Raw genomic sequence first — 21,252 nt, 5'->3', positions numbered from 1 at the left:
AACCGTCTGAATGAGACTAAAATGACTATTTTACCCTTGCATTTAAAGAAACAACTTTGACAAATCACAATGTTCATTGATTTTAAGGTGAGAGGAGTTGGCCTAAATAGGTAAAGGGGGTGTGTCTTAAGAAATTAAGCCAAATTTATTTTGCTTATTCCATTATATGGTTATTATGGTTACCGGATTTCATTTATTTTTATGATTAATAATAAATTTTGTATACAATTAGTTGACAATCGAATATTTTTTTTTTTCAACAAGTAATTGGTGATTGAATTAGATAGGTAGCATCTTGAGATGCATAATTTTCACATAAATATAATGAATAAGAAGAGGATTTTATACATGACATGGATACACAAGAAATTGAGAAACACCACAAGCAAAGCGGATTGTTTGACTTTCTCATATCAATACATGAAAAATGGGTCGGGTTTTCTTCTGAAATCCCAAGGATTACGAACTCTTGACTTTTGAGTCTTGCTTAATCTGGTTTAGGTTTCTCCATAGATACTTTCCACTCGCCATATCAACAAATCCCCAGAATCCAGCTTGAGCCATCTGAAATCCAAATACCATAAACATTTAAATTCAAAATTCGAACATATGATAGAGTGTAGGAGAACAAACAATGAGTTTCTACAAGGACCAATGCAAGAAAGGCTTACCTTGATGATGTTAGATTCTTGTTTTTTGATGGATGAGTCATCATCGGAAAACATGTCTTGGGTGGGCTCCGACGATGTAGGAACTGATTTCCAGGCGATGTAAGCCGCCAATACGGCGGAGAAAAACACCAACAGGAACCTCATGGGACACATCTTTTCTCTTCTTCTTGAATCTTGAACAACGTTCTGAGTTTTCTTTGATAATATAGGAGATGAACTGGGATATTGAAAAGTAAGGGAGGCGTGAGTTTTTGTTAATCGTGTTGATATATAAATAATTGGACAAACGCGTATGACCCACTTGGATGTGGGTGATTTGGGTATTACAAAGTCAAAGGTGGCTATACCTACTATTCTTTGTGACCAGGGTATTTTCGTCATTATCTGTCTTGTTTGATCTAGTCTTAGAATAGGAACAAAGTCTAAGGGTATTATTGTCATTTTTCTAGTTCTTCCGAATATGGGAACAAAGGTCATAATAGAATTTAAAAATCGTTTGTTTAATGACAAATCTCTTTCAAATGTTTACATTTCATAGTCTTAATTAAATTATATTTATATAATTAACAAGAAAACATATATATTTTGATTTTAATTTCATATATCTCATTTCTGTAGGTCAATTAAATTTAATAATGAAATATAGTGGCTCGTGCATCATGCCATTATAAATTTTTGAAGTATACACTCGTATTACATTTTTTTATTTTAATATTAAGAATTTGAGAAATCCGGTTACCATAGAACCGCCCATGATCGATGAATAATGATGTTGAAATAAGAAATACGTGGTATGTCCCATTGATGTCATTGATGAACTTGAACGCACGATCTTATGATTCTTTAGGTGGTTATAATAAAATAGGTTTTAATATAACACAACAATTAAGGTATTAATATCGTTGTAGTTTTATATAAAATAATAAAAAACACGTTAAAGTGATTTTAGTTCAAAATATTTTTATTGTAAACATTAAAATCTTATCATTTAAATTCTAAAATGATTTTGATCTTAACAAAATCAATTTAAGGGTATGATTGGTGAATAATCTTTGTAACATTAATATATTAAAAAATAATTAAAAGATCATTGATTATATGATATTTAGATTTTTTGTTGTAATAAAGTTTTATTAAATCTAATGAAACATTTTAAATTGATTGATATCTTTATAGAAAAAAATACAACTGATATTTTAATTTTATCCTTTCATTTTCATTGATGCTCCTAAATAAATATTCAAACTCATTTTTATTTTAAATTAGGAAATATATTAATGTCTCATTTGTCATCTTAGAGTAGATGCTGGATTTATAATTGTGGTTCCACACTTAGCAAGGAGCCAAGTTTTGTCTATAAATATATTTGTTTTTGAACAACTAAAAGATTTATAACAAAAATATTAGCAAGGAACTAGATCATAATAAAACGTTCATACGATTTTGAAATCAAGAAACCTAATTCAAATTAATTTTACAATTCCTATTTGGTAAATCACAATAAAGAGATGGTCAAGGTATTTCGTCTACACTTGACAACAACGCACCTAAAAAGTGGTCATAATAATAACAGCCTTGTTTCCGAATCTCCAAAGCACCTAAAAAGTGGTCATAATAATAACATTCATTGCATATTTCTTGATCAACGAAACATACATGGGCTCCACCAAATCCACTATAACTATAACATCATTTAAAGTTCCAGGTAATGTGAAAGCAACATTTCACATCCTAGCAACTATCTCGTAATCGATAAACAGATGAATAAGGTATTTCGTCTACACTTGACAACAACGAAAAAAAAGTGAGGGAACATCAATGCCCTTTGAAAGTAGATTTGGTCAGGTGACCATCTAGACCAAGATGTAAAAAAATATGTTCACTTTTTAAGGCATATATCTATTCCCCTTCGTTTCCTCAGCCCCACTCGACAACACGAAGTCTTCAATCTGTGTAAGTCTTATCGCCTTGAAATCACCAGCACTACTGCCCCCTCCCCTCCAAATCCATCCCATCATATAGAACAAAATCGGTCATGGGTCTAATAAATGCATTAAGTTGATCATGTTCTAGACCAAACCTAAACCTCCCTACACTACTCCCACATCTAACCAACCTCACCCCAACAATCTTTTATAACACACTCCTTACTGTTATCAAACCAAAATAAAGTAGGAAACCACACACATAAAAGAATATCTATGAATACATTGATATAGATTATGAAATAATATATTTCTATATTGTATGTTTTGATTCTTTAACTAGAAATTGCCTCCTTGTCACACCGCCGAACCAGACGGCGGAAACGTCCGGGGGCTGTCGTGACTCAATTGTATACCATAACATTGAATATATATATATATATATATATATATATATATATATATATATATATATATATATATATATATATATATATATATGAAACATAACAACATTCGTCGCCATTCATCAATACAGTACAACCAGTAGCGTTTACATGAAATTCATTGGTTAAACATTACATTCCCAAAAATTAAATTGTTCAATTCATACATAGATAAACTGCAACCGTCACTGAATATGATTTCCCTTGATTCACTGGTTCCCTGAGAATACAAGTATTTTGAAAAACGTCAACATATGAAATTTTGGTGAGTTCATAAGTAATGTTTGAAATCCGATGTTTGTATTGTTTGAAAACCACCAGAAAATCCGATATTTTCTGAAATGAAAAACTTTCGAAAATGTTTGTGAAGATCCATAGGTATGCCTGTTTGTTTCTGTACTTGTGAAAATTGTTTATTAAAAATTATATGTGTTTCGAGTCCGATATGTTTGAAAAACCTAGGAAAACCCGATGTTTTCCTAATCCTTTGATATCTGTTAAGTTGCGTTGAAACCATTACAAAGATAGGAGTGTCATTCCCAGGCGACGTTGGATTATTTTTGAGCATGATTATTTACTACAAACCCGCATTACACAAACGCCCAGTTCATAGTAATACTAACGATCCCGAAGGCGTCGTTCGTACAAATCACGTTATCCAGCCGCCCTGACTATGTGTCGTCCCACATCCGAAGAGTAAGAGGACACGAAGGCCTCGATGACTCTATTAATCGGTTGGGGATAATATGCGTACGAGGGGTCCCCGACCCGCCTCGCAAAATATGCAGACTTTTCTAGCAATACCAAGGACCCTTGGGGACCAGTGGTATACAAGCCATTGAAAGTCCCTCTACGTTGTGCCAAGTCGGTGAAACTCAACACTTCGTAGAAAATATGCGTCTTCGGGCCTTAAGATCAGGTCATTGGGCTAGCTAGGCCCAACAAGCAAGATTTTACACTTTTGGGGCCCGAAGATGGTGCGTAGACGTCTGTGCACACTCGTATGTAAGCTAAGTTCCCAAACGTTATTTGTATGAATCGTAGTGTAGTAGTGTCGTAGTGTTAGTAGTTGTAGATTTCTATTGGTTCGAGACCGAGTCAATTCGTTTAACAACGACTTTTGGTATTGTAATGTATTGTATTTCGTCGAAAGCCGCGGTGCCATTATTTGATCAAATTGTGTATATTGAATTAGCCTTGAAATTTTTCTGTTTCCAGCCCCTCATTGTTTGTAAAATTTACATTTTCAACCCTTTTATTAAATACTTCCCGGTTTGGTCCTTAAACTAATTTTCTTGACATTTTAACACCAAAAATTATTGAAATTAATATTTTTCAGCATATTTTTCATAGAAAACAGTTTAAGTCCCTGAAAATGCAGTTTTCTCGGTTTTAATCCCTTCTTTTCGCAACTTTGACAATTTTGGCCCACATTGGAAAATTTTTGCAACTTTGGCCCTTTTTAAATTTAAAAAGCATTTTAAACCTTTGAAAAGGATTTGGAACACTTATAGTCCACTTTTTTACAGAAAATCACAGTTTTGGCCCTCCAAAACAGAAAAATTCGCATAATGGGCCTCATTGGGCCAAAAATGTCATTTTTAGCCCATTAAGCTTGGAATTTATGTTTTTAATCCCCTAAATGAGTATATTTCCAGAAATTGATTTATGGAAACTGTTTTGGCACACTTCATCCAGCAGAATTCGTGATATGCCAATTTGGACCCTTAATTTTGTATTTTTCACATTTTAGGCCCAAAATTTGTGTTTTTAATCCAAAGAAAATTGTTACTAAACCACTTAGCCATTTTTCTTGAAACACTTTGTATGTAGAAATATATTTGAAGCTAAAATCATTTCACACAAGATATATCTCGGTTTTGAGGGGTTTTATGGCTAGATCCAACATTATAACACACAAATGCATACATATAAGCATGGATATCATACAAGGCATACAAAACACATATAGATCTACACTTTCACTTGTATTCCCCCCCCCCCAAAAAACTCATAAAAACAAAAAATAGGGGGTATGAAGCTCACCTTGGGTGTTGATTCGGTTTTTGAAGAAAGATTGGAAGAAATGAAGTGATTTTTGGCCTTTGCACTCCTTGATGAAATTTTCGAGTTTATGGGGTTTCTAGAGTGCAAGATCATGATTTTTGCATGGATTAGGAAGAGATTTTTGATAAATAAGGAATACAAGTCATAGATCCAAGCAAAACCTTACCTTAGATGATGATTTTGTGGAAGAACTTCCTTGAATGCTTCCTAATTTTCGAGATTTTGGATGGAGAAGAGGAAGAAGTCTTAAGTGAATTTTAGAGAGAGTTTGTGAGTGTTTTGTATGTGTGTGGTGTTGCTCTCGGCCGAGTTCAAGAAGAGAGAGGGAGATATAGACATGAAGTGATGTGCATGGATACATGGAATGGATTTGCATGGAGATCCACAAGACAATAAGGAGGTGGCACACTAAGGTCAACCCTCTTCTTGGGCTTGAGCTTTTGGGCCGAGAATAATGGAGGAAATGAGGGTGTTTGGGCCTTAAATACTTAAGCCCAATTTTCATGGTTAAGTTGAGTGATTTTTGGTCCAAATAAATTTAAATGTGATTTTTATGACTTGTTAGGGTCAAATTAGGTTAATTATGGTTCATAGTCATTAATTTATTTCATTCTAGGTCCAACATGGCTCACAATATTGAAATAAATAGATGTGAGTCCAATTAGAGCCCAATTAGGGTTCTAAGCCCATGATAGTCCAATTGGAAGCTTATTGGTCCATTTGGATCCAATAAGGAAGTTCTAGTCCAAAATAGACTTAACAAGAACTTCTAGGGTTTTCCAATTGTTTGATGACTACTTGTAGTACTTGTATAATGTATTTGATTGAAGTTTTTGATTCACATTAACTTGAATGTTTAGATTACATGACACAAAATTTCCAGTTGTGACACTCCTCTTTGCTTCACGAAGAACGCATGCGAGGTTTTGCTTACTATGTTCTAGTCACAAAAAAGAAAATACTAATATTCATCATTTTATCGTGTGTGTGCATGGTTTTATTGGGGGGGGCTAAACTTACTGACATACGAAAGTCTAGAAACCAAACTTACGAACATGGCAATATACAAAAGTTGAGGGGGTGAAAATTGTCGTTGTTCAAAGTTGAGGGGGGGGGGGGTGAAAGTGACATTTTACAAAGTAAATGGATGGAAAGAGCTATTCTACAAAATAAGGGGAGGACTTGCCAATATACGAAAGTCTAGAAACCAAATATTCCAATATAAAAATGTTATGGCCAAAGTATAAATAAAAAAGTAGATTTATGGCCAAAGTGTGAAATAAAAAACTTTTATAGTCCAATTATAAAAAAACAAAAGTCTATTATTCATTAGGTTGGTTTATATATATATATATATATATATATATATATATATATATATATATATATATATATATATATATATATATATATATATATGGTCCGGTTCCAGTGAGAACTCTCTTTTCGGTGAATACTCGTGAGGACATCTTAAAAAAATTGAAAAAAAAAATCTAAAAAAAAAATCTAAAAAAATACAAATCATAAAATCGAGCATAATATTATATCCGGAGAAAAAAATTGAATTCTTTTTTGCATCATTAAAATTAAATTATGGATCATAAAAATGATCCATGCTTCAATTTTGATGATCCATTTTTTTTTCTCTCCGATGTAATACTATGCTCGATTTTATAATTTGTATTTTTTTAAGATTTTTTTTAATTTTTTTAATGTGTCCTCACTTTAAAAAGAGTTCTCATCCGATCTTATATATATAAGATTTGAAAGGATCATTACTGCAAGTTCCTTTTGAATTTTGAATGGATTAATGTTGGAAATTTGGACTTGTAATTAATCTTTGCTATAAATTGCAACTTCTACGAAAGTAATTATTCATTGTGGTAGGATTTTTTGATTTAGATCAAATCGTACGATCACGATGTTATAAAATAAAAGAAAATTTAGGTAAAATCTCAATCTTCATAACCTTAATTTAAAAGTTATTGCTTTCTTAATATGAATAGAAGTTGACATAAGAAGAAATTATGCATTTAAACGTTTGACATATGTGTGCCTTCTAGAAGATTGATTAGTAGGTGACCACTCCTAGGTGTGTTTGCTTGATTAAATCTCTTTAAAAATTAAAATTAACAACAGCTCTAAATTGAATTCTAAAGAATGTTTTGTCTAATATTGTATATTTATGTTATATATAAAATTGCATTTTAAACATAAAAGGTCTAGTGATTAATTTTATACATAACTTATTTCTTCTATAAAATTATATAGAGATTTAAAAACTTGTTGATCACGCTTAGCATCGACAATATTTTATTGCAACTTTCTAATGTTTTAAATTATTTATAGTAATAAAAAGAAAAAAAAAAGGAAACAGAACAACTCAAATAAGAAGCTTTGGTATTTATTGTAGTTGAAGTGTTTGACGTTTCACTTATTGGGGATTAGAATATGAAATTATTAAAATTGATTTTGATTTATAAATTTTATTTATGGCTTATTTGGTTGGATGAAATTGATTAACAAAGAAATTAAATGTGTAAGGTAGTAAAAATAAGCAGTAATATAATTCAATGAGGATATGCGTTCACCTGTAGAAATGATTAAAAAGGAATTATATCATGTGTAAATATAATATTTTGGCCGTTCAAAAAAATGTGTAAATGTAATATATAATGTTAATTCTATTACATATATTATTTAATCATGATTAATGAATCTTTTTCTTTTACAAAACAAACTTATTAATAGCTCTTTAAAACTCACTGATGAGTTGCTAATCAAATTTGAGTAGGGGTGTATTTCATTTTGGAACTCACTCAACGACTGTCATGTATAACATGTACTACCTATTTTCATGTATAATATGTACTATATAATATTATCCACAGTATGAGTTTTTTGAATAATTTTTTTAAACCAAAAGCTCTTAAATTTGAAAAAAAAAAAAAAAAAAAAAAAAAACCTGGCGGATGAACTTTTTCGAACAGCTTGTTAGTTAACAAGCTCTTGTCGTGAGTTTTTTTTTCAATGATTTAGCGAGTCTCATAGGTTTTCAACCAATTATAAATAGACAACTTATTGTAGATCTCATATATTAGCAATTGGAAATGCTTTTACTTAGAGATAAAATGACTTTTTTTATTTATTGTTTTTTTTCATGAAAAAAAAACTCATATCGTGTATGCGTTAGGCTTTCTAGATTTTTTCTAATTTTCACATTAATAATACATGAGTGCCTATCCAAAAAAACATACCAGTCCAATTGAATGAATCATTTCACTCTTTCTCCAATTTCTTAGTACAATAGAGAATACTAGCTTGAGGACCAACGTACGTTTGTAGTTGGTAATCATACAAATGTTAAGTTTTAACTTTCAAGACTTGCATTTGGGAAGCAATGGACATTTATGATCATGAACATGACTTGAGTACTACTAATAATTCAAAATTTTTGCTTTAGAGTGCAAAAAATTTATGAAGATAATTAAATATATAGAGCGGGTAAAGTATTTTAGATGAAAATTATTTAAGTTGTTATTTTCTTCTAGAAGATTTTAAACACCAACCCCATCATTAATGTTATGTAAATCCTAACAAATGTGTTTGACTGGTTCTACGTTAATCTTTGTGGGGCTGGATTGACAGTTACGGCTCAGTAGTTGGTTGAAAAAGCAATATGTTGACTACTTCCATTCCATGTCAAATCTTAGGTAAAACAATGTTTCTTGATTATATATATATATATATATATATATATATATATATATATATATATATATATATATATATATATATATATATATATATATATATATATATATATATATCTTGAACTTAGTATTGATCAAACGTCTTAATGTTGTCCATACTTAGTATTTATCTTCAACAATATAAATTTGATTTTTTATTGTTTGTACCATATTGATCAAATAACACATCAAAGTCTTTCTTTATTATATAGGCGTGTGTGACAAAACTAATTGATAGTTGTATATTGTAGCTTTTATTTTTATATGAATGTTTGGTAAAAAAAGCTTTTAAAACATATAAAATTACATAAAACCACATCTTTATAAAATATAAACATAATTAAAAAAATGTAATTATATCAATTTGCAAAAATATAAAAGAGCCTTTTGTTAGACGCTACTTGAAGTAGTTTTTAGATTTAAACATTTTTATTTAAAGCTAAAAGTCAGAAACTCCTACTGTCGAATTAAACATTTTTCCTTTTTAGTTTTTTCTTAAAAGTTAAATGCTTGAAGCTCAAAAAAAAAAATTGCATTGTAATTAATCATCCAACTATTTCTCTTCTTTCTTTGTCCCACTTTGTTATAAAAAATATCCAAGGATCACCCAATCCAACTAATTGTAGATCGTTTGCATATTCGTTGACCCAACATTTGGAAAAAGAGAGCTTCTAATTGGTTGTTGACCAAGAGGCTTGGCTGTAGGTTTGATTGATGTCAATGATTAGTAAATAAAGGAATCCAACTTCCATTCCATCATTCCATCATGCACATCCTTACCCTCATCATTGGTTTGACGGATTCCATCCCACTATACAAAGGAATTCAACTTTTATTTACAATTTACAAGTCAACCTTTGGTTCATAAATTATTTACTGAAAAATTAGACCTTACAAAAAAAATTACAATCCCTAGAAAAGTGGAATGGCATTGAACTTAATCCTACCTCTTGCAAGAATAAAACCAAACCTCATTTGTAATTTTATAAATATGGATTTAAAACCAAGACTATAAACCCTTTCAAAACAAAACTCATACAATAACTATATATGTTTTCAAAGCCATTGTTTATGCTCACGAATGTGCAATGTTCAATCCTACTTATAAATGATAAACTTGTGTGTTTAAAAACCAAGTTTTAATCTTCTAAATCCTCATTTTGAATATTATAGAAGAGTAACCTATAAATGTCCTTCATTTTATTTTCAAAGTCATCGATTTCTTTCAATTTGTGTATTCTAGAAAGGAATGATGTGATTGTTTGAAGTCTTATAGGCTCTTTGCTAATCAATCAGATTCCTGTTTTGAACATATTGTTGAATACACATTCAACTCAAAACAAAAAAATAGCTAACCAAAAACCGATAAAATACATAAGAGATTTCATTTTCTCGATTGATAAAAATCTTGAAAGGGTACACAATAGTGACCAACATGACATTGACCAAAGTCAAAATGTTCACATTCATCACCACCCTCATATTTGACATACATTTCTCTTTGTTTCTTCTATCTTTTTTTAAACTTCAATCCCTTTTTTTTTCTTGTCATTATTGTCTCTATTTCGATTTTACATCTCAACATAACATTAACACCAACATCTTTACATAATTCCAACTTTTTTTGTTCAATTGGATTTTCTCAGTTTTTCGGTCAGCAAACAGTTCGACCATAACACATGGATGCGATGTAGAGGTTTTTCGACCATTTTTCCTTCAAAATAAACACACAATCATTACTTGAACGATGAGAAAATAATATTTAAGAAAAGATTTGATTTTTTATTTTTTTACCTTGACATGAGTGCTGGGGAAGGCAGATGTTCTCAAAGTTTCTTGAGTCTCATCCATCATTTTACGCCTTGGGATACTCAAAATAAAAGCAGCTTGATCAGGTGTGGCAGCCATAGATGTTATCCTGTACCCACTTTCCCATCTACGGTGTATTCCTTCACTTGGGTAAAGAAAATCAAGCTCCACAACCTATTTTTCAATTTTAATTTAATCTTATCATCATTATCTCTCAATAATTCATAACATTAATCACCAAAATTACAATTACCTGTTCAGAGAAACCTGCGTTTCTTGACATGACAACACCCCAACGACTGCCAGCTGTCGTCATGGAAGTCACATGGAATCCTTCTTTCCATTTTTTGCTAATCCATTTAAAAGGAAATGATTCACTCACTTTGTATGATTGTTGAGTGTAAGGCGTCCCTAAAAAACCATAAACAAAAAAAAATGTTATTATCTTTTTAATAAAATAACATTGTGATAATCAAAATAGAAAAAAAAAAAAAGATTTATTTAACCTTTAGACATGACAACCAATGAGCTTCCATTAGCAGCACCAGCTATTGAACTGATGTAAAAATTCTTCTCCCACTGTTCCATAATCCAGTCCTGAAGAATAATGTAAAGAAACTTGTGTTAACAATGAAATGGAGGAAATACATAAAATATGAAAATGACTAAAATAACCTTGTGAAGAAAGACAGGAGAAACTTCATAAACTTGGGAACAGAATCCTGTTCCTGCATCCATAATTAAGGCCCAAAGATTTGAGGCTGAAGCCACACAGCTGATGTATAGACCATCTTCATTACCCTTATCCACATGTTGAACAAGTCTCGCATCAGCTACATTATAGTGATATCTGAAAATCAAATCAAATCAAATCAATTATCTTTTTTTTTTTTTTTTTTAATTTTAAATGAAAAAAAAATGTTGATATGATATTCATAAATCATACCTTTGTTTCATTGGGCGACGTGCATTGTAAACAGAAATCCATTGTGTAGCAGGACTACCTAATCTTACTTTCTTTTTTGGTTGTTCATCTTCTTCTAAATTAATAAGCAATCTTCCCCTTTTTTGTCCCACCTGATAAAAAATAAAATATAAAATATAACCACTTTAAAAAAAAAAAAATGGAATTTGTAAGTTGTAAAATGTAAAATGTACCTTGAGTGCCCCATCGATTCTGATTGGTCTTAGTGATGTAACGGGTTCAATAAGGCTCTCAAATAAAGAAATTAATTTAGAATAATTTGGCTCTTCATCAAATTTCATATTTGTAACAGCTTCAAGAAAATGTTTAAATGGTGCAGGACAAAAACAACACATCAACTCAGGTGATGTTGCCATTTTCTTTTTACAAACAAGAAAACTCTTGTTGTCTCCCTGTAATATAAAATAAACTTCATTAATGTGTTAATGTTAGAAAAAAAACAAATCTAGAGTGAAAAGACGAAATTGACCTACCTGGTAACCTTGCCATGGTAACCTTCCTTTAATGAGAAATATTAATGTGTATGCAAGTGACTCAAGGTCATCTCTTCTACTTCCTGTTCGACCTAAATGTGCATGCACACTTGCATATCTTATTGTCCCCCTAACAAAATCCCAAAATTTACATTAAATTAAATCACATTAGATGTTATAAATAAACTTTTAAACTAATTTTATATTCACAAACCTAAATATATCTGGTCGTTGATCATACTCAACGTGTTGACTAGAAGTTGAATCTTTCCATTTTGATGCTGAAAAAAGCAACACAAAACGTGTTAATGATACTTCAACATAATTAATGTCATTGTAGTTAAAAGGGAATTATTAATTAAATAAAGTTTAAAGCATACCTAAACCAAGGTCGATAAGATATAGTTTCTTTTCATCCACAGTTCCTGGTTGACCAAGTAAGAAGTTTTCTGGCTTCACATCTCCATGAACAAACCTTTATAATAATATTAATGTATAAAAAAAGAGTGTCATTAAATGTGTTGATAGATATATAGATTGTTTAAGTTAGCAAGAAAGATTAGATATGACTTTGAATTACCCTTTTGAGTGAAGCTTCTCAAGAATTGATATCGACTCAACAGCAATGCAAGCCACCATACTTGGTGACATCCTGAATAAAATAAGTAATTAGCAAATAGATATAGATTTATCATTTATGTATGTAAGAAGTATGTATGTAAAGTGAAGACTATTATCTTACGATTGGCCTAAAGAATTCCAAACATCCCAAAGACTTGGTCCAAGAATGTCCATGACCTAAAAAAGATTCATAAATTCTCATAAAGATAGAATTTTTATACCAAAAATGAAAAAAGTATGACGAATTTCAAAGTCAAAAGTCAAAACTCACCAGAATGTAAAAGTCACCTTGTCGACCCTTGTAGTGAACCCATGGAATCCCATAACATCCATTCAATGAGCTTTTTTTTTTGTATTAAAATGTTTCAATGTATTAGTTCTCAACTCACAAGGTTAAACATGGAATTATGTAAATGTTTTGGAAAAGATGTGATATGTACCTGTAAACCTGCCACTCATAAGGAGGACCATAGTTGCAACCTTTACTATTGCGATGCTCAAACTTTAATGCTACCTAAAAAGGTAAAACAAAAAAAAGATCAGAATTGTAACACAAAGAACTAGTTATTGTAAAAGAAAAAAAGACCTTCATTTATCGTTTATTGTTTCAACATGTACCTCAACTGCATCTGGCCCTGTTCTTTCTGTTCCACCACTTAACCTCCTCCCAACATAAACCTGTCCAAAACCACCTTTCCCCAACTTTCTTTCCACCTTATATATAGGAGAATTTCCCACTTGTACCTTCATCATAAACAAAAACAACACACATTATGAGTTTTCTAAAAGGGGAAAGTTAATCTCATATAAAGAGAAAAAAGAAATACCCTTTCGGGAACAGGAGTTGAGTTGCCTTCTTCTTCAACACCCATAACTTTATCAGCACCACCACTTCCACCTTCCATGGCAATGTCTTTATCTGCAACTGTGTCTAGTCTAATTGGAGCTTCAGGGATAATATCACAAGGAGGTTCAGGGTCCAAATCAATCAACCGAACACCTCTACCTCTACCACCAACAGTTGGCCTCACTGGTAATGCCGCTACAGGCCCTTTAGCTACACCTGCAGCATCACCACCTCTTCCCCTTCCACCACCACCACCACCAGTCTTTCTTCTAGGTCTGGTTTGGGTTGGTGGGGCGGTGTTTTCTGCTTGATTGATAGGTTGAGTGGCAGGCTGAAGATCACCAAGCCGTTTTGATCTCCTTGCTCCACTTCGAAGTTGTGGCATCGTCACCCATGCAAATTAGATCCAACTCATAACCCTAGTGTCGCGTTTTTTAGCCTTCAATTAGCTACATAAATGAAATAAAAGTGATGTGAAAAGATGAACAGATTTAAAAAATGAAAACAATGTCGCTAGTGGAAACAGTATCATTTGAATCGGATGAACAAATTGCAACAATGAGAGTGAGAATTTGCTAAATCGGAAAGTGATATATGTCAGATTTATACTATTTTTAGCGAAAGGACTTGTAGATTATCACGAGGATTCTACATTCTGCTACAAGTTTGATTCTTTTGGAAAGAAAATATCTCCAGAAGATTGCAATCCAACGGCATACAGCGTATAAATCCGTCTGACTAAAGAATCATTTTGAATCCAATTAAATTTACTCCATAAACGCATAGAAACATAAGCAAATCCCTGACGAAAACAGTCCGTGTCGAATTTGAATGAGAATCGGAGACAAAATCATTGACGAATCAAACCGTCAGATTACGTCGTAGCTCATGAGAACTACTTTATCCGATCATCGAAAATCTTATGAACTCAAAACATTATCCGTATGTTTAAAATTAATTAAAGCGAAAGTAATTCAAATAATAATTAAATAATCAAAAGGCGGATCGACCGCACCTCAAGAACTGCAAAATCAAGATGATCGGATCCAAATGCTTGATCAATCGGCGAATTTCACATGAAAACCTAACTTTTATGACTCGATCGGCTGTCAGATCCTTCCAGTAAACTCCATGATAACAAAAAAACAATATCGCCCTGTGTACCGCTTCGTTTTACCTTATCTGTTAAAAATTGAGAGAAATTCAAACTGTTCTGCCACAAAAATGAAAACTTTTCGTTAGTTTAGGGATTCAGGAATGAGAAGAACAGATCAAAGTGATGATCAATTGAGAGAAATGAGATTTGAAACGAAAAATCGTACGAATTGCGATGGGATTGTGTGATTCTTGTTGCGGCTATCGGTGTGTAATGTATTTGTTTCTCTCTCTCTCTCTCTCTCTGAAAGTATTGCTATTGCGGTCTTGCCCTGGTGTCCGAGGCCTTTTTTATATTTTATATTAAATAAAATAAATGAAAATTAAAATAATTATTTATTTCTTTTTCGGTTTTAGTGTTTCTTTTTCATGAAAATGCAAAAGGGGAAAGTAAAGAATGTGAAGCATGCGACATGTGGCCTTCGATACGACCAATTATTATTCTTAATTTTTTTCTAGTCCAATATTATTATTATTATTATTATTATTATTTTTTTGAGAATTCAAACTTTTCAAAAATTCAAGAATAAAAAATAATCATTAGATAAAACTGTTTGATGTTAAATTAAAAATACTATATTTGTAATTTTGAACAAAATAAATCATAATCATATCTTTGGTTTTCTTAAAGAAAAGCAAATTAAATACAAAAATAAATAATCCTTACAATTCAACCAAACAAATTTAATGCCAAAATGAAAATCTCTCTCTCTCTCTCTCTCTCTCTCTCTCTCTCTCTCTCTCTCTCTCTCTCTCTCTATATATATATATATATATATATATATATATATATATATATATATATATATGTGTGTGTGTGTGTGTGTGTTTATGTGTATGTGTGTGTGCGCGTTCGCACGTGCATGTGTGTTTGTGTGTGTTCCTCTTCCTTGTTGCTCTCCTCTCCATCCGCTACCCTCCAACCTTCCTCTTCTCTTCGCGTTCTACCATCAATTATTCGGTGATGTTGTTGAACAAACAATTATTTCGATGCAAAACGTAGAAATGGTTTTTAGTCGTTAGGGCAAAAACAATTTTCGTATTTTTTTTATTTATTGTTACTCAACCGAATATGGTTCAAAAAATTCAAACTTGTTCATTTATGCTTTTGGGTTGAATTGCAAACTTTTTTGTGATTTTTGAAATTTTTTATGAATTTCAAAGTAGTTATTCATCTCAAATATATTTTGAAATGATATAAAAAGATAAAAATAAACTCAATCTTTTACGGTAAAATCAAAATTTGGAAAAAAAAAATATCTAAGGATAAAGATGAGAGAAAAAAAAATAAAAAAAAAACATTTCAAAAATGAAAAAATATATTAAAAAATCCAAATTTTATAAACATTATCATAAGACCATCTCCATTTTTTTCCCCATAAATGGAATAAAAAATAGAGTAAATTGTATTTCATCTCCAACCATACTTCATTTTCTACCCCATTTTTTACCCCAAAAACTATATTCCTATAATATTCAATTTTTATAACTTATATATATTGTCAAATACACCCCTCTACTAATTAAACTCTATATTTATGATTAATTAATATAAATTAGTATATAACATGATATTATAAATATTAAATATTGCATTTAAATTATAATTAGTAGATAAAATAAGCTAGAAATGTATAAAATAAAAATGAGAGAGACTAAAATTGGCAACCAAACTTCACCTTTATTTTTGGATAGGGGGGAATAGTATTCATATCTCCAAAAATGGAGGTGAAAATAAGGTAGGATTGGAGAAGAATGAGAGAAAAATGGAGGAAAAATGAAGTTTGGGGGTGGGTTGGAGATGCCCTAAGTATTAGCAAATTATAAACATGTATGTACAGTTGAAATAGTCTTAGAGTCAAAAAGTTTGCATATACTTAGTTTAGAGTGAGGAGTATTTAACTCTAGTTTCAGTTCTAGTTTACTGTATAAATACATGTATTTACATGATATCAATACAGAAAACAATTCACACTTCATTATAGCTCTCGGTTTTTATTTTCTTTGTTCTCTTGTTTCTCGTTCCACGACAACAAGAACCCCTCATCTTCTTCACACTGCAGCCACCACCATCTCCATAATCAACTTTCAAATCCTTTCAATTATTGTTAAGCTCGATTGTGAGAATTACTCGTTATGGTGCACAACCATTGTTGCGGCTCTTGAAACCTTCGATTTGGATGATTTTGTTTGCAATCCTACTCCACCTCCACCCACCATCATCATTCCAGCCATCGTAGGAACCCTTGCCAGCACCGATTCTCCGACAATTCCAAGCACTCTGGCTACCACCCCTCCTAACCCTGACTTCACTATGAGGAAGAAACGCGATCACTTTGTTCTCTTGTGGCTTCAATCCGCCTTGTCAGAAAAATCCTTCGCTATTGTTACACAATGTAACATTTCGCATATGGCCTGACAAGCCATGGAGAAAACATTTCAATCCCAAACTAGGGCATGTCGAATGTAGCTAAAAGCCCAACTCCAATCCTTTTCCAAAGGGTCCACGACCATGATTTAATACATCGAACGAAAACGATTGATAGCTCAGACTCTCGTTGAAAATCTTCACCATGTAGACGATGAAGATCTTATTAACCAACTCCTAAATAGGTTCGATTCGTCCTATGGGGCTTTTACAACCGCTTTTATAATAAAGACAAAAGTTCTCTCCTTCGATGATCTTGCAGGTCTATTACTTCAGGAAGAAGCACGAGTCGAATAGGACCATCTTAGACAAGTCTTTGTTCAGTCCACATCTGTTGCTCTCACTGTCAATCACTCCAACAATCATCCTAATACCAATTTCAATGAGCCAAATTTGGCGTCTTCATCTGCTTCTCGTAATAATGATTCTCGTCGTAAGAGACCGTTTTGTCAAATCTGCAACAAACAAGGTCATAAAGCCATCGATTGTTGGCAAAGGGGAAATTAGACAAATTTTCCTTCTCGCATACCATATCCTATAAATCAACCCCAAATGCCTGTATGACTCAACATCACAGTCCTTCTAATGTGTTTGACCCTTCCTGGTATTTTGACACATGAGCTACAGATCATGACTCTCCTAACATTACCAAACTCAACATAGCAGATGAATACAAGGGTGATGACAAGCTCCAAGTAGGAAACAATAACATATTGTCTATTTCTCATGTTGGTTCATCGTTTCTTCCTAATCTCAAATTACACATTGTGCTTATAGTTTCCAAACAAACCAAAATTCTTCTCATTGTCTCTAAGTTAACTCAGGATAATAATGTTTACGTGAAATTTTGGCCTAAACATTGTTATTTTAAGACTTTGCAGGGTCAAACAATCCTCTGAGGGGACGTTAATGATGGGATGCATCAACTTCCTTATACCCGAGCCAAACCTCGTTCTAGGGCTTTTAATGTAACATTTTGTTTAAATTAAATTAAATAAGTAAATAAATAATGGACCCTTAACCCGAGATGTAAATTTATATTTACACATAACTTTATTTTAGTCTTTAATCCATAATATTTCTAGCAGGGTGTTGGTTCCGGGAGTTAAATGCCATAATTTTGGATTTAATGGGTAAAAGTGTAATTTCTGGGATGGTTTTTGTAAAGAAATTTTGAAGTCAAGGGCTGTTTGGTAAATTATGGGTTAAAGTTGAAAAGAATTGAGAGGGAGGGGCTGGAGGTGTAACTGTAAGTTAAGTTTGTATATGCACGGGCATATACCCATCACTTCCCTTTATTCAAACCCTAAACCTAATACCTTCATTCAGCCGCCAACCTTATATCCCCTACCACCGGTCGCCACCGCCGCCTCCTAGCCGATGTTGAAGCCGGAAGCTACCAAAGCAAACCGCCGGTGAGTCTGCCGACAGCAACAAAGAACATCGCATGGGATGCCGGATCCGTGAGACGTGGCTGCTGTTGTCGTCCGTCGGCAAGAACGCAACCTTTGTTTCCTCCGCCTCCACCATTCCTTCTCATTCCATTTCTGCTCCGCATCAGCTAGCTCGTGTCACCGTCGTCATCGTCGCTCCTTGCGGCTGCTTCTTTTCTTGGGAAATATCTATGGTCGTCGCTGCAACCAAGATGGTGGTTGTGGGTATGTTTTATAGTGTTTTTCCGTGATTGTAAAGTGTGTGTGTTCATTTTCTGGCCGGAAAGCGTGGGTAACCACCATGGCAGCCAACCATGGTGGCTGTCGCCATATAGCCTCCTTCTGCCGCCACCAGCCACCATGGGATGTGGTTGTGTGTGTGTGAAATCGTGGGAATGCATGTATTGTAATGGTGTGTCGTTGGTTAGACAATTCTCGGTTGAAAGTTAAAGAAAATCCATCATCACCACCATGAGGTGGTGGCTGCCGCCGTGAGCTGCCGCCAACCACCACCACCAAAGGTGGCAGTGGGTGGTGCCCGGCATAGTGAAACCCTAATTGACCAAAAAACTTAATCATTGGACTAATTGACATGTTTTGGGTTGGAAACCCTAATTAGGGTTTAGGAAACCCTAATCTTGGAAACTTTAGTTTGAGAATTATTGGGACCCGCGTTTGGACTATTGGATTGGAATTTTAAATTATGTCCAACTACATTGTATGAATTGCCTAGTGAAGTGATGAACTTAATGTATTGAGTCCTTAATAGGTTAATTAATAACACTTAACCCTAATCGTCATTTTATATGAAAACCCTAATTATGATTGGGCTTCAAGTTGGGCCTTTCTTTTGGGCTTAGGTGTTTGGATTCTTGTTGGGCCATCTGAGAACAAGTGTATGGACTAGATTATTTGGATAGGCTTTAGGGTAAGGACCATGCAAGGAAAATTGGGCCATAATTGGTCATTGGTTGATTATTTGACTTTTGGGCCTTCAGAGTGTGAGTTTGGGCCATGGTCTTAGACCAATCTAGGTTAGGGGTAAAATGGTCTTTTTACCCCAAGTATGGATTTATGATTATGCATTGGAACCCAATTGTTAATTGGGTTTTGTTTCGATGATTGAGAGTTCGGGGATTTGTCAGCTAGAAACCAGAGAATTATCTGTGGGACTTCATCAGTGCGAGGTTAGTCTCCTCACTGTGTTTAGCGGGTCGAAGGCATCAATGTCAACCCATGGTTATTATGTTACGATGCCAACAGAATGCATGACCCTGACATGTGTACGTATTGATATGTATGATGGGCGGGGCCCAATGTGTAACGCCCGGTTCCTGGTATGTATTTTAATAAAGAATTATTCATTTTTGCAAAAGGAATCGACAAGTTGGAGGCCCTAGACTTGTCGAGTATGAATGAGATGTTGGACGCGCGGCTTGAAGTCTACTCTACGAGTTGAGAAGCCTCGATTCGACGAGTAGGGCTGACAGAGTGAAACCCTAATTTTCAGGGTTTGCACCCTATTTAAAGACCTTACCCCCATTATGGCCTCCCTCATCGCCTCCCATAGTCCATCAAACCCTAAATCCTGATCTTGAGCTTTGTGAGTGTGTGTGAGTGAAAAAGGAGTGATTCTTTGGTGTTTCCTTGAAGGAGTGGAAGCTAGAAGTGTTTGGTTGAAGGAAGGAGATTTGGATCCAAAAGAAGAACTTCATTTCCAGTTCATTTGAGGTATAAAGTTTGTACATTGTCTATTTGTTTACTAGATCTCTTCATGGGGTAGTTTAGGGCCATATGGAGCATATTATGGAACCATTCATGGATGCAAGCATGTTTTGGGGTAATAGCTTCATATCCAAAGACTTTGAGGGATTCCATAGCATAAAAGTGCCACCTTTATGGCCATGAGAGTCTCATGCATCATATAAACCACTTTTTAGGGCTTTTTGAGCTAGATAGCCCATGCATGAACATAAAGTTTGTAACTTTACGTCTTATATCGACCCTAGGAGGCCAAATCTATGTTTTCGATGCATTAAGCCCGACTAAGAACGACTGTATGGATTTGGACTTTGGGGGACTCGACGAGTTGGGTTGTGGTCCCCCAACCTTTTCTAATACTAAGCAAACTCGTTGAGTCTAGAAGATGACTCAGCGAGTTGGACATGTTTATGGACTTAAATATCAAAAAACTCGACGAGTTAAGAGCAAAATGTCCCAACTAATATGAAGAGGAACTTAACGAGTTCAAGGAAGAACTTGGCTAGTTGTGAGTGAAATGCCCCAACTTGCATGTGTAACACCCAGAATCAAGAAGACCAAGAAAAGAAAGGTTAAGCTCTAAATCAAGAGTCAACTCGTCGAGTCCAGGGAGGAACTCGACGAGTCGGAGCGGGATCCGGGTCATTGAGTAAGTGACCGACTCGGCGAGTCTGGTCTGGGCGAGAAAAACCCTAATCCCAGAGGGCACACAGGTTGTGCCCTATATGAAGCACATTATAACCCACCCACCCACCCCCCCTTTTGAGTTCCAGAAACCCTAGAATTGAGTGAGTCTTCATTATTTGAGAGAATAGAGCCTTGGAGGAGAGAATCTTGGAGAGTGGCTTGAAGATCAAGGGATTTGCTGCAAAGGAGTGG

At 33.6% G+C, this 21,252-nt stretch overlaps 2 protein-coding genes across 2 annotated transcripts; both read right to left on the bottom strand.

The window, feature by feature from the left end:
* Window positions 1–322: 322 nt before the first annotated feature.
* LOC111905339 (uncharacterized) lies at window positions 323–824 on the bottom strand. The gene is made up of 2 exons (XM_023901034.3): window positions 672–824; window positions 323–564 (listed from the first exon to the last, which is right to left on the bottom strand). The coding sequence occupies exons 1-2, from the start codon at window positions 822–824 to the stop codon at window positions 460–462; spliced, it is 258 nt and encodes an 85-aa protein (XP_023756802.1). The 3' UTR covers window positions 323–459.
* A 9,408-nt stretch (window positions 825–10,232) lies between these two features.
* On the bottom strand, window positions 10,233–15,033 carry LOC111905337 (casein kinase 1-like protein HD16). The gene is made up of 18 exons (XM_023901031.3): window positions 14,919–15,033; window positions 14,612–14,809; window positions 13,577–14,045; window positions 13,368–13,493; window positions 13,190–13,263; window positions 13,021–13,090; window positions 12,871–12,926; window positions 12,709–12,780; window positions 12,509–12,603; window positions 12,343–12,409; window positions 12,129–12,258; window positions 11,829–12,047; window positions 11,617–11,747; window positions 11,346–11,520; window positions 11,177–11,267; window positions 10,924–11,081; window positions 10,656–10,844; window positions 10,233–10,575 (listed from the first exon to the last, which is right to left on the bottom strand). Exons 3-18 carry the CDS (start codon window positions 13,979–13,981, stop codon window positions 10,516–10,518), a joined length of 2,118 nt encoding a protein of 705 aa, XP_023756799.1. The 5' UTR covers window positions 13,982–14,045; window positions 14,612–14,809; window positions 14,919–15,033; the 3' UTR covers window positions 10,233–10,515.
* Window positions 15,034–21,252: the final 6,219 nt, after the last annotated feature.

This window comes from Lactuca sativa, chromosome 6, assembly GCF_002870075.4.
Source record: "Lactuca sativa cultivar Salinas chromosome 6, Lsat_Salinas_v11, whole genome shotgun sequence".
Taxonomy (NCBI): Eukaryota; Viridiplantae; Streptophyta; class Magnoliopsida; order Asterales; family Asteraceae; genus Lactuca; species Lactuca sativa.
Note: the sequence above shows the minus strand (reverse complement) of the source record. Positions and strands in the feature narration are given on the sequence as shown.

Coding starts and splice junctions, on each gene's coding strand:
- LOC111905339 (XM_023901034.3), bottom strand. CDS start 824: ATGTGTCCCATGAGGTTCCTGTTGGTGTTTTTCTCCGCCGTATTGGCG. Junction 565..671: donor AAGAATCTAACATCATCAAG/GTAAGCCTTTCT, acceptor TTTGGATTTCAG/ATGGCTCAAGCTGGATTCTG.
- LOC111905337 (XM_023901031.3), bottom strand. CDS start 13,981: ATGCCACAACTTCGAAGTGGAGCAAGGAGATCAAAACGGCTTGGTGAT. Junction 12,259..12,342: donor CAACGACCAGATATATTTAG/GTTTGTGAATAT, acceptor GGATTTTGTTAG/GGGGACAATAAGATATGCAA. Junction 10,576..10,655: donor TCCCCAGCACTCATGTCAAG/GTAAAAAAATAA, acceptor TTTATTTTGAAG/GAAAAATGGTCGAAAAACCT.